General features: G+C 53.5%; 1 protein-coding gene across 1 annotated transcript; it reads right to left on the reverse strand.

The window, feature by feature from the left end:
• Positions 1-869: 869 nt before the first annotated feature.
• NEU2 (neuraminidase 2) lies at positions 870-8,048 on the reverse strand. The gene is made up of 3 exons (XM_066233348.1): positions 7,979-8,048; positions 3,192-3,397; positions 870-1,808 (listed from the first exon to the last, which is right to left on the reverse strand). Exons 2-3 carry the CDS (start codon positions 3,390-3,392, stop codon positions 870-872), a joined length of 1,140 nt encoding a protein of 379 aa, XP_066089445.1. The 5' UTR covers positions 3,393-3,397; positions 7,979-8,048.
• Positions 8,049-13,349: the final 5,301 nt, after the last annotated feature.

Here is a 13,349-nt window from a genome sequence, read left to right on the forward strand (position 1 = left end):
TGAACGTGGCATTATTTGGAAAAGAGTCTTTGCCAGTGTAACTACGTGAAGGCTCATCCTGGACTATCCAGTTGTTTCCTAAATCCAATGACAGGTGTCCTGATAAGAGACAGAAGAGAAAACTCAGGAGAAGGAGGAGAGAAAGGCTTTAGAAGACAGAGGCATTCGAGTGATAGAGCCCCGAGCCAAGGAACGCCTGGGGTCACCAGGGGCCGGAAGCAGAGGCCGGGAAAGAGTCTACCCTAGAGCCTCTGGAGGGAGCCCGGCCTTTCCGACACCTTGAATTTGAACAGCCAGCCTCCAGAATTGTGAGAGAAAAAATTTCTGCTGCTTTAAGCCATCTCATTTGTGGTCATCTGTTATGGCAGCGTGGGAAACTGACCCGATGGCTTCAGCTAGCTCGATTTTCCTAGACCCTGCCGCACCTCCTTGCAAAGCTGTTCCCCACACAGGCTGCCCAAAAGCGTTATTATAAAACATTCAAATACACACACAGTCAGTCGCACAACTTGGCTAGTTTACATCCTTGTCTCAGTCCTTCCCCGGGAACCCTTCTCCCCAGGAAGAAGTGGGATGACCTGGGTAATTAATCAAGACCTGCACAGAGGCTGGGCCCCCGGGGTGGAGGGTGTGGGGGGCACACAGAGCTCTCCGCGCCCACCCCATCGAGGGCACAGGGAAGCCAGGTTCCTCCAGTTTCTGGGCTGAAAATAGAATCCTCCGAGATGAAACAGCAAAGGAGAACCAGAGCCAGGAGGCAGACTTCCCACTCTGGGTGATGGAACTGAGAACTACCTGCAAAGTCAGAGACGAACCCATTAGCCCCTGGTCAGTGGGATGAGACTGGGGGGGGGCAGCGTGTGGCGGGGTCACCGAGGGGAACGGTCCGCTTGGAAGGCCTGTTTCAGGGTGAACAGGAGGAAGACGATCTCCTCGTAGTTATCAGATTCGTACAGACACCCGAACTGGGGCGAGCCATCGGGGCCGACGCCCAGGCTCTGGAGGTCCGAGTAGGCGCAGCTGCCCACGGCCAGCAGGGCGGGCTGGGACCAGGCGTCGGGGGCCGGGGGCCGCGTGTTGAGGTAGGCGCCCAGGTTGGATCTCTGCTGGGGGTCCGTCGGGTGAGTGTAGAGCAGCCACCTGTGAGGGGAGTCCGGCCCCGCACCGGGGCCGGGGAAGCTGACCACGCTCCCGTGGCAGCCATGGGGAGGCTCCACGAGCTTCCGCACTGACCGGGCGCCCTTGAAATCGAGCCCGTCATTGGCGCTTTCGGCCTGGATCCTGGCTCGGAGGGGGCTTCTGGCGTTCAGATACACCACTCTCTGGTGGGCTCCCCCGACCTCAGCCACTTGGCACTCCAGGGTGTCCTGGGCCACAAAGTTGCCTCTTGCCCACGTGAGCCCGTGGTCGTGGCTGAGGAGGCAGAAGGCGAAGGGGCTGGGCCGCTGGTGGGCGTGCAGGAGCCGGTAGGCGTAGGCTGGCACCACCAGGCTCCGCGCCTCGTTGTGCAGCTGCAGGCAGTGCCCCGGGCCCACCGCAAACGTGGCCCATTCCTTGTGGGCCGGGCCGATGGCCGAGGCGGTGAGGTCTCTGGCGGGGCTCCAGGACCTCCCGTGGTCGGGGCTGGTGACCTGGCACAGCCGCGTCACGTTGACCCTGGTGTGGAGCTGGTGGTGCTCGGAGACCTGCTGGGGGATGGCAATGAAGAAGAGGAAGAGGGTCCCCGTCTTCTCATCGTACAAAGGGCTCGGGTTCATGGACCGGTGGCCCTCCAGCTGGGCTTGGGCCACCACCTCCTGGCCGTGCCACTGAATGCAAAGAGAGGAAGAAAGAGAAGCACTGCCTTGAAATGACCAGGGACAGGGACAGGAGCTGCACTCTGGGTGGGAGGGGTGCGTCTCATGGGGTTAGGTCAAAGGTCGTCGAGGGAAAGGATTCATTCCCTCCCAGGACTGAGGGAGCCAGGCTCCACCTCACCCCCCCCCACAAAACAGCCCACTCCTCTTGAATGGGACTCCATTCCCACCGACATATATCACAGAGCCCCTTCGGTGGGCTAGACCTCCAGATGCAGAGGCCAGGCAGGCACGAGCTACTCCCGACTTCCTCCTGGTTTCCTCAACTTACCAGCCTGGTCCAACTTCCCATTCTTGAAAAGTGAAGCCCTAGCAGTAACCACAGTTGTCTAACTTGAGCGGGACAGAATATGACAGCCACTTCCCATCTGCTATCCATCATACTCTATTAATGCAGCCTACAGGGGGCAGCTCCATGACACTAAGGGCTCACAGGGAGACTAAGGGCTCACAGGGAGACTAAGGGCTCACAGGGAGACTAAGGGCTCACAGGGAGACTAAGGGCTCGCATGGAGACTAAGGGCTCACAGGGAACTTCCATAATCCCCGAGTCGTTGTCGCGCATGTGGCAGCTCTGACGTCCATCCCCATTCATTAACAGCTATTCCCCAGTGAGCGATTCTAAAGGCAGACACTGTGTCAAGAGCCTAGCACTGTCCCATCTACCCTAACCCCCATCTCCTGGGGGACACAGGTGTTATTCGCTCCATCTTACGGCTGGAGAACGAGAGGCTTAGGTGAGGTGGATGAGTTGCCCAAGGCCATGCCACTGGTAAGTGATGGAACCAGGACTCGAACCCAGGTCCATCTGCTTCAAGCCCCATGCTCTGAACAACTGCTATGTAATAATGACCACAAAGCAATCAATGATAACACTAACATTAAACCCTCCATATATGATACACCAGCCTTCGGTGTCTTTGTCAAAATCAATTGCTTGATCTATGTGCTGGAACTTCAGGACAAGGGCAGTCACTCCAACCCTCCTCAGTCTCAACTCCCCAGGTCACCTTTACTCAAAGACCGCAACCCCAGTTACGTGATCCTAAACTAGTCTTCTCTCAGGTCCTCGATAAGGTAGGAAAACCTTTCTGAACATTAGTTTTCCCGGATTTGCCCAGTCGGGCACTGAAGCTGCTGTTGCCTTAGTCCCAGTGAAGCCATGTTTTCTGGTGACCACTAGGGGGCACTTTCGCCGCCCAGTCCATGATAGGGCCCTGGGTCTCTCCTGGGTTTCAGTGTTTCTTTTCCCTCTGTCCCCCAGACCTCGGCCATCTAAGGATGTCATGGTCTCTGTGTTCCCAGCGGGGTTATAGTGTCCCCATCCTGCCTTACCTGGACCCGGTGGGTGGATGCATCGTAGCTTCCCCTGCGCAGGACGATCAGCTCCGCGTGCTCGTCCTTCTTGCTCAGCCGCTTCTCCGCGAAGGCCAGCAGGGTCTTCTGCCGCGGCAGGTAAAGCAGGGCAGGGATTCTGTAGGCGTGGGTTCCCGACTGGAACACCCTCTCCCTCTGCAGGACGGGGCAGGAGGCCATGGGGGCTGGGGGGGGGGGGCGCAGAAAGAGGTGGTGAGTTCCCCCGCTGTCATACCCTGAGATGGAGCCAAGCCATCTCCCCAGGCAAGGGTGCCCACCCCATGGGCAAGCCAGCTGAGACTGGTGGCCTGTCCTCCTTTTCTAGGGGGTTTGTCCCCCTTATCACCTTCCAACATCCAGTCTTCCAATTCTGCACGTGCTTGCCGTGGGATCTGACAGTGCTCCGTCCATGGGACTTGGGGGAAGGGATTTTGTGATGAAGTTTGTTTGTTTTTTTAAGATTTTATTTACTGATTTGAGAGAGAGAGAGAGAGAAAGGGGGGCAGGGAATAGAGGGAAACATCAATTTGTAGTTGCTTCTCATACGTGCTTTGACAGGGCAAGCCCGGGGTCTCGAACCGGCGATCTCAGCATCCCAGGCAGACGCTTTATCCACCACGCCAGCCCAGGCCAGGCAACGATGAAGTCTTTCTGATTATAAGTTAACAAACCTCGTTAGGACAGATCTGTAATAATCTTCAACTGCTTTTGCCAATTAAATGCCAAGCTTTGGGTTGGAGAGGAGAGCTTGCCAAGTGGCATCCTGCCACTGTCCCGGTGCCAGAAGATGACACATTGGAACTTTTTATAACTCCGCAGCTCTGGAAAGTCACCTTAGAGAAAAGGAAGAACGGGGAGAAAAGCCCTAATTCCCGAGGCTGCCGGAGGCTGCGTCCCAGCCGCCCCCGGTGCGTGGGCCCCACCCCTGGGGCAGGGAGAAGCGTCTGGCATGAAAGAGAGAGAGGCTCCTGCCAGGTCACCCAGGCTGGGAGGGTGCACCGGGGGTACAATAAAGTAACAATAAAAAGTAAGCATTTGGCCAACAAGGGTAGGGAGAACCAGAAGGAACTTGGTGACCATGTGTGACTGACTGTGCTGGGCTGCCCGGAGTCCCCTGCAGGGGGTCTTGTCCCCAGCTGCAGGGGGCGCTGGCTGCAGAGGGCCCTCAGCCTGGCAGGAGGGAGAGACCTGCCATCAACTGAGAAGACCTTGTCCCTGGCCATTCCCAGGAAGAGCTCATCTGATGACCGGCCTGCCCAGAACCTGAAGACCTGGCCCCTTTGCGCTCACGGATGCCCTGTGGGCCGGAGCAGGTCCCGGGCTCCTGGGGGTCCGCTGCGGCCGGCAGCCCTGGGAGCCACCCAGCCTCTCCTCTGTCTAGCCCTTCCTACGGCTTGCATTTTTTCCTACTCTGCACAGCGTTACCTATTTAAAACCAACTGACTATGCCTGAGAAATAAAGCTAACCTATCAGTATTTCATTCAACCCCGTGACGAACGTTATGGGTAGGGCCACACGGCAAAATAAAACCGGTAAGGGCAAGCTGCTGCCAAACCGTGAGACAAAGGCCTGAGTCTTCGTGATCGACTCTCGGCCTGAAAACGGTGGTCCGAGAACACGGGCGTGGCAGCCGCAACAGCAGCTCAGTGAAGCCTCGCTATGAAACGTAGATGGGACAGAATCAGCCAGGGTTCAGAAACGAAAATGAAGATGGGGAGAAACATTGAGCACAGCTGTGTCCTCTAGACAACTGACCAGGATTCATGTAAGCTCTTGGGTGTTTGCTGGGTCTGCGGCAATTCCGCGGTTAACTCCAAGGCGCTGCCAGAGTGTGCCCACACCAGCTGCGCCATTCTAGCCCCCTGCCAGCAGGGTGTGAAGGTTCTGGTCTCTCCACATGCTCCTCAACTCTGGGAACGTTTGGATGGTAGTCACGCCAGTGGGTGCGAAGCGGCGTCTCACCAGGGCTGTGATCTGCACTCCCCCGGTGACAGAGTGACACTGAGCATCTCTGCCCGGGCTCGGTGGCCGACGGACTTGGCCTGGAGCCTGGAAGCAATGGGAAGATCTCGGAGGTGTTTAGGCGAGGGAGGGATCCAACTTGATTATTATTATTTTTTTTAGAAAGTCCCTCTTTTGGCTCCCAGGGACAGGGGGGCAGAAGGTGAGTCTGTTGCAATTTTCCAGGTGAGATAAAATAAAAGCCTGGAGAAGCAGAGTTGGTGACCGCGGAGATGGGAGTCTGGCTCTAAGAGACGGAAAACAGCAGGACTCGTGAGGTTCGGGAGGATGGAGAATGCCCGAGTTTCAAGTATTCTGAATAGATTTCCGTAGCATCCCTGATTCTCTTCTGAATCCCTCCTTTAGACCAGCATCCCTTAAGGTGGGGACACGTTTATTCATTCACGTAGCAAAGATTTATTGTGTTAGAACCTTGTGCTCTGCATTGGTCCAGGAACTTGGGATGCTTTGGGAATAAAACACACTGGCCCAGTCCCCACAAGCTGCTGGTTTAAGTATTTGTCCCTCGTGTATTTAGAGCCACAGCTGGTGCAGGAGCGGATGGGGTGGAGGAAAAGGGGACTTTGGGGTCCAAGATAGAGGGCTCTTTTCTGTCCTCAGTAGCTCAGCACCGGACCAAACTCACACACCCACCAGCAACACCAATCTCCAGTCTCCAAATGTCTTCATAACAATAACAGCAAACACATCAGCGGCCCTTACCAAGTGCCGGGCACTCTTTCAGTGGTCTTTGGTATTTTTAAGAATTTTGGACATTGTGTTTACAAACCGTATTATTCTTCACAAATAGGTACTCAATTAAACCCCCACAGCACTCCCATGAAGTCGATGCTATCATTTCCCACGGGAGAGGCGACCGAGCTCAGCAGCCCAAGTGTCCGAGCTGGGATTACAGATGTACCCGTGTAGGGAGCTGCCCACCTGGCCCAGCTCGAGCGCCAACCATGGCAGTGGCTCCAGGCTGAGGCAGGGGAAAGAGAACTGAGTTAGGAATTGGATTCTGGACCTAGGGCCATGCCCAACAGGTTGTGTCTCCTTGGGCAAGAACCTTCCTCCCTGGGGTCCATCTCCCCACCCAGCAAGAAAGGGACTGGAGGAGGTGACCACGCAGGCCCCTCTCTCTCTGGGACAGGCACTGAGCTAGGACCTGGCTCCTTGGGGGCGGCCGGGGACAGGTCTCAGCACAACCCAATCCCATGCTGCAGCACAGCAACCAGACAGATGACAACGTCACTGGCACCACGAGAAACTGCCGTTCTGCAGGTCGAAAACGGCGGGGTGGTGGCGATTTCAGAGGGTGCCGCTGAAGGCTACATGGCTTGTAATCTTGTGGGCGCCAAGCCCAGAGCAAAGCGTCTCACACAAGGAAGCTCGCGTCTGCCCGCTCGGCCCACGGGACCGGCTTTCGTGCTCCCGTCTCAGATGTGGGGAAACCGAGAAGTGAGTCAGGGTGGCGGTGGATGACTTCCTCGAGGCGGAGAGGGTGGATGGATTTGAGCCCGGATCCGCCCTATTTCCGAGCACCCCCTAACCACTGGGATGTCCTGCCACCGACCCACAGCTGGGACTCTGAAGTCTGAAAGCTTCCTAACCCAAGGCCCACGGTAGAGGGGGCCTGCCTGCCTTCTCTCTCTCCTGCTGGGAGCTCACTGGCTGCCAGCATTCCCTCACCCACTTCGGGAGGATGCGCTGCCAATTTGCAAATCTGTCTTGAATGCCTTCCATGTGCCCAGAAGCCAGTAAACACACAGGCCTGGGTCCCTGCCCTGTGGGAGCCCTTAATGATAAGTGAGTGCCAATAATTCTGGGGGCGAGAAGGGGGCACACTTTGCAGCTTTTCCCAGAGATAAAGCCCTTGTTCTGGAGGCCAGTTTTGAGTGGAATGTTGGCCTGTCGGGTACCATGCTGAAATAACGCCATCTCTCCAAAGAGTAGACAGGGGCCCGCGTGTGGCCTGCTGCCAGCGCCTGCAGGGCAGGCAGTGGGCACAAGCCCAAAGCTCGGGCAGCCTTTTTCCCCCAAGCTCAGCAACTCAGCTGGGGCCCAGGGCCTTCCTGGGGCTCCCACTCCGAGCCAGGGGAGCTCTCTCTACTCCCATGCCAGGACAGGGCCACTGAGCACCCTTTGGGAAGTTCAGACCAGCAATAGCTTGTGGGCAGAATGAGGAGTGTTCCTGAACTGGCTGATCTGAGCCTTCTCCCCACAGTTCCATCCAACGTGTCCTCTGGACACCCCAAAAAAGTGAGTGTCATATCAGGGATGGAGGGGCCATAAGCAGGCACACTTCAAAACTGCCACTGTCTAGCCTGACCAGGAGGTGGCACAGTGGATGGAGCATCAGCCTGGGACACTGAGGACCCAGGTTCGAAAACCTAAGGATACCGGCTTGAGCACAGGCTCATCCAGCTTGAACGAGGGATCCTCGGTTTGAGCGTGGGATCATAGACATGACCCCATGGTTGCTGGCTTGAGCCCAAAGTTTGCTGGCTTGGGCAAAGGGTCACTGGCTCGGCTGGAGTCCCCTCTCCCCCAATCAAGGCACATATGAGAAACAATCAATGAACAACTAAGGTGCCACAACTATGACTTGATGCTTCTCATCTCTCTCCCTTCCTATGTGTCTATGTCTGTCTGTCCTTCTCTCTCTCTCTCTCTCTCTCTCTCTCTCTCACTGAAAAGAAAAAGAAAAAGAAAGCCACTGTCTGAGTCATTCCCAAGTACGGCACCATCACTCCGTAATTACCTGATACAGAAGAACTCTTGTTTAGATCAATGAAGGAACAGGTGGGTCACTTCCCAGAGGTGTACCTCAGGGATGATCTTCCCAGTCGGATCCCGGGGCCCGGGTTGGAAGTCAGGGTGTGTGAGCAGAGGCAGCGGGGACCCAGCTTCTAGAAGAACAGCGCAGCTCCTGCATTCCCCCGGCTTCACCCCGAGTCTTATGGCCTCCAGATCCTGGGCCTGTGCCTATAAACACCTAAGGGAGGCTCCGACTCCTGCCACCCACGCGGCTGTCTCCCTGCTCCGGGGCAATGTCAGCGTGCAGACCCAGCCCTGGCCCAGTTGGGATGTTGCCTCCCATTAGCCGGGAAGGAGGTCTCTACATCGTCATCATGTTGAATCAGAATGAGCCACAGGCCGCCTGAGCCAAGCTTGCCTCTCACACGGCTGCAGCGGGCAAAGTGTGTGCGTATCAGGGAACAGCCCTGCAGGGTCCGGGAGGGTCTGGACGTCCGGGCAGGGCTGGAGCCATCCGGGACTCAGCTCCTCTGGCTCCGCCTGGGCCAGCCGGGTCAGCGGTGCAACTCCCTTGATGGCCTGTGACCTCAATTTCTTCCTCTGAACAAGGGGAGCAGAAACGTCACAGGACCCACAGCTCTTCGGATACGTCTGTGGTGCGCTCGTCACACTCACCGGGGCAGTGAATGGAGAGATGAGGCTGTGCTTCCGGGCAGGACGGACGGACGGGGTGACGATGCAGAGGACCTGTCTAAACCTCTGAACCCAGCCTCAGTGCGTGGCAAGGACTAATGCTGCAGCCAGCTCTCGTCTTCTGGACCCACCACACCACGTCTAGCTAGCACCATCCACGGGCCTGGCTCATTCCCAGGAGGACCCGTCACTGGCTGGCACACCACCAGAACATACGACCCACCTCACTCCAGGTCCATACCACTACCGGTGTGGGTGGGGCTGCAGGAGCTAAAAAAACTGGCAGGCAGTCCGTTCGGTTCCGAGTACACTTCCTGCCTTAGCCTAGACCCAGGGGACGAGGGCGGTACCCCTGACATATTCCCCTTCCCTCCACTGGACATAGTTCTTTAATGGTACCTTCAGCTCTAGACAGTTTCCGTGGCTCAGAGCGAGGTGTAGTAATCCCTCGTGGTCTCCTTCCTGGGAGGTCAGCTCTCCCTGGCTGCCCCCTAGGCCAGAGTGACCTCTGGATAGCCGGTTCTCGGTCCCCCGGTTCCTGTTCCGATCTAACCCTCTCACCAGTTTTCAGAGAGATGGTCCTGGTCTGACTTTGGAATTTCTGTTTGAAAGCCCTACCCAAAGGCCAACCCATCTGAACGCCCCAGTAAACCCGGACCCCAGCGCTGACTCACACCCCCTGGAGGTCTGGGAATCACCTTGAAGTTGACGCTGTACCTTCTGGTTGCTCTCCAGCGAATCCACTGGGCTGCAGAGGGGGCGTTTTAAAAGCGAGGTAAGTGTAGGGGTGGTGACTCGTTAAAGAGATTAAAACACATCCATAACAGGGAGTATTAGGCAGCTGGTTAATAAAAACCGTAAAGATAACGAATGAGAAAATGCTGAGACAGGGTGAACGACACAAGATGGCATGTAAGCTAGGTTCTCACTCTTGTCCATTAGCAAAGTACTTACTCAAAAAGCTATATTAACAATAAACAAAAATTATACCCAAATATGTGTTGCTGCACCCCAAAAACTCAGCCTGGTGCCTGGGGCAAAATACAGTGTGTCCGTAAAGTCATGGTGCACTTTTGACCAGTCACAGGAAAGCAACAAAAGACGATAGAAATGTGAAATCTGCACCAAATAAAAGGAAAACCTTCCCAGTTTCTGTAGGATGATGTGGCAGCATGTGCGCATGCGCAGATGATGACATAACACCGTGTTTTCAGCGGAGCAGCCCACGGTCATGCCAGTCGAGATGTAGATGGTACAGAGAAAAGTTCAGTGTGTTCTGTGGCTCGCTAAATTCGAATCCATGACCAAAGTGCAACGTGAATATCAGTGCATTTATAACGAAGCGCCACCACATAGGAATAACATTACTCGGTGGGATAAGCAGTTGAAGGAAACCGGCAGTTTGGTGGAGAAACCCCGTTCTGGTAGCCATCAGTCAGTGACGAGTCTGTAGAGGATATACGGGATAGCTACCTAAGGAGCCCTAAAAAATCTGTACATGAGCCCACATCGAACTGACTGAATAGGTATGAAACTGGGAGAGTTTTCCTTTTATTTGGTGCAGATTTCACATTTCTATTGTCTTTTGTTGCTTTCCTGTGACCGGTCAAAAGTGCACCATGAGCCTGACCAGGAGGTGGCGCAGTGGATGGAGCGTTGGACTGGGATGCGAAAGGACCAAGGTTCAAGACCCGGGGGTTGCCAGCTTGAGCGCGGGCTCATCTGGCTTGAACAAAAAAAAAAAAAGTTCACTAGCATGGACCCAAGGTCACTGGCTTGAGCGGGGGGTCGCTCGGTCTGCTGAAGGCCCGCGGTCAAGGCACATATGAGAAAGCAATCAATGAACAACTATGGTGTCGCAATGAGAAACTGATGATTGGTGCTTCTCGTCTCTCTCCGTTCCTGTCTGTCTGTCCCTATCTGTCCCTCTCTTTGACTCTCTCTCTCTGTCCCTGTAAAAAAACTAAAACTAAAACAAAAATTAAAAAAAAAAAAAAAAAAAGTACACCATGACTTTACGGACACACTGTAGATAGTTTAGCAAATCTCCAGTGAATGTAGAAGAAATAAATATTATCGGTACTCAGTCTTAACTAGTGAGATTACAAATGAGGTTTATTTACTTCCTTCACTCTTGCCCACACATATGGTTTAATTATTAGTTTAAAAAAAGACATTGTTTAAATGATCATGAGTAATATAAATGACAGGCTTTAAACTGTCTTAGAGTGCCTATTAACTTTGTCCTGGCCAGACCTTCAAGGGCAAACACACTTTCAAAAGGGCTCAAAGAGCTTGTATAAATGGGCTTGACTCAGCATGAAAATTTAACTCATATTTGACTCCAAAGGATTGATTGATTAAGTGTTCAAAATATATTCACCGGAGATGTGCATACAGCCAGTGCCATACTCACTTGGGGAGGAGAGAGATATATCATGGATAAGGTCCCAGAGCCCCCGGTGCTTGCTATTTATGTGGGGTGGGGGGAGACTAACACCCCAGAAACAGAAGCCAGTGAAGGCAGGCACCCAGTGGTGGTGGGGGCTCTGATGGTGGCAGTGACCCAGAGCAAGGGGAAGTGGTGGTGAGCACAGGGATAGTCAGGAAGGCTTCCTGGAGGAAGGTGTACAACCTGGGCCTGACCAGGAAGAAAAGCGAAACGTACAGAAGCAGAGATAGAACCTTGTGGTGGGAGTGCGCAGGGCCAGCCTGTGTGGGTGCTCAGCCTGAGTCTGAGGAAACGGGGGGCGGGACGGGGCCTGGCTGGCCGGCGTTATCCTGACTTTGACTCTAAGGGGTTCTTAGGAGTCTTCCTTACCTTTGATGCCCTGTCATCCCGCCTTGGGGAGTCCAGGTGTGAACCCATTTTCACTGACCCTGTGTAGGACTCAGCAGGCTTCCTCAAACCCAGACTGCCTGTCTTGATCCGCAAGCGTGAGATTTCTCGGTCCCTCGTTCCTGTCGACCGTTGCCCCTCCTCCCCTCTCTCCGGAGCAGCCCACTGAGTGTGTACTTGGTTCTCTTGATTCATTCTCCAGATGTCTCTTGACTTACTTTTCACATTTTCCATCTCTTTGCTTCCTGGTGCTTCATTCTGAGTGATTTTCTCAGATATAGCCTCCAAATCACTAAATCCAGAGTTGTGTCTAGCTAAGAGTTTTCTGCTGATGCAATGTTTTTTAATTTGTAAAATTTCTTAGTTCTTCTTTAAATTTACTTTCTAAAAAACAAAAACCAAAACAAAAAAAAAAAAAGAAAATTAATTTCCTCAGTGTTAAAAAGCCATGAGCTATTAAGCCATGAAAAGACACAGTGGAAACTCACATGACTGCTCCCAAGTGAAAGAAGCCCATCTGATAAGGCTCTTCGTACGGCATGATTCCAACCATCGGGTTTTCTGGGAAAGGCAGAACCATCCAGATAGTGAAACATCAGTGGTTTCCAGGGGCTGGGGAAGTGAACAGAAGTACAGACAATTTTTAGGGCAGCAAAAAATACTCTCTGCATGATACCCTAGTGGGTACACGTCATTATACAGCTGTTCAAATATACAACACCGAGTGAATCCGTGAACCCAAATGTAAACTATGGATTTGGACAAGAACGCTGTGTCAGTGTAGGTTCACTGATGGCAACAAATGTACCACTCTGGTGGGAACGGTGACAATAGGGGAGGCTGTGCATTTGTGGGGATAGGGAGTATATGAGAAACCTCTGTACCTTCCCCCCCGATTTGGCTGTGAACCTAGAATGCTCTAAAAAAAATAAAATCAGCCCTGGTCGATTGGCTGAGTGGTAGAGCATTGGCCCAGTATATAGATGTCCTGGGTTTGATTCCCAGTCAGGGCGGGCACACAGGAGAAGCGCCCATCTGTTTCTCTACCCCTCCCCCTCTTGCTTCTCTCTCTATCTATCTCTCTCTTCCCCTCCTGCAGTCATGGCTCAATTGGAGTGAGTTGGCCTTGGGCACTAAAGATAGCTCCATGGCCTCCACCTTAGGCGTTAAGAAGAGCTCAGTTGCTGAGCAACAGAGCCATGCCCCAGAGAGGCAGAGCATTGCCCTGCAGTGAGCTTGCCGGATAGATCCTGGATGGGGCGCATGCAGGAGTCTGTCTCTGCCTCCTGTCCTCTCACTGAATAAAAAAATAAAATAAAATAAAGTTTTAAATTAAAAAAAATGATATCCTATTTTTATTTTATAACTTCTACTCCTTTATCTCTTTAACACCTTAAACACACTTATTTCTCAGTCTCTTTTTATATTATTTCATTGTTTCTATTTTTTCATAACTCTCCATTTTATTTTTTCTTGACAGAGACAGAGAGAGACACACACAGAGAGACAGATAAGGACAGACAGGCAGAAAGGGAGTGGAATGAGAAGCATCAAGTCTTTGTTGCGGCATCTTAGTTGTTTATTGATTGCTTTCTCATATGTGCCTTGACCAGGGGGATGCAGCAGAGCAAGTGACCCCTTGCTCCAGCCAGCGACTTTGGGTTTCAAGCCAGAGACCTTGGGCTTCAAGCCAGCGACCTTGGGCTTCAAGCCAGAGATCATAGGGTTACGTCAGTGATCCCATGCTCAAGCCAGTGACCCTGTGCTCAAGCTAAAGACCTCAGGGTTTATGAACCTGGGTCCTCCGCATCCCGGTCCAGCGCTCTATCTCCTGCGCCACCGC

Source organism: Saccopteryx bilineata, chromosome 5, assembly GCF_036850765.1.
Source record: "Saccopteryx bilineata isolate mSacBil1 chromosome 5, mSacBil1_pri_phased_curated, whole genome shotgun sequence".
NCBI lineage: Eukaryota > Metazoa > Chordata > Mammalia > Chiroptera > Emballonuridae > Saccopteryx > Saccopteryx bilineata.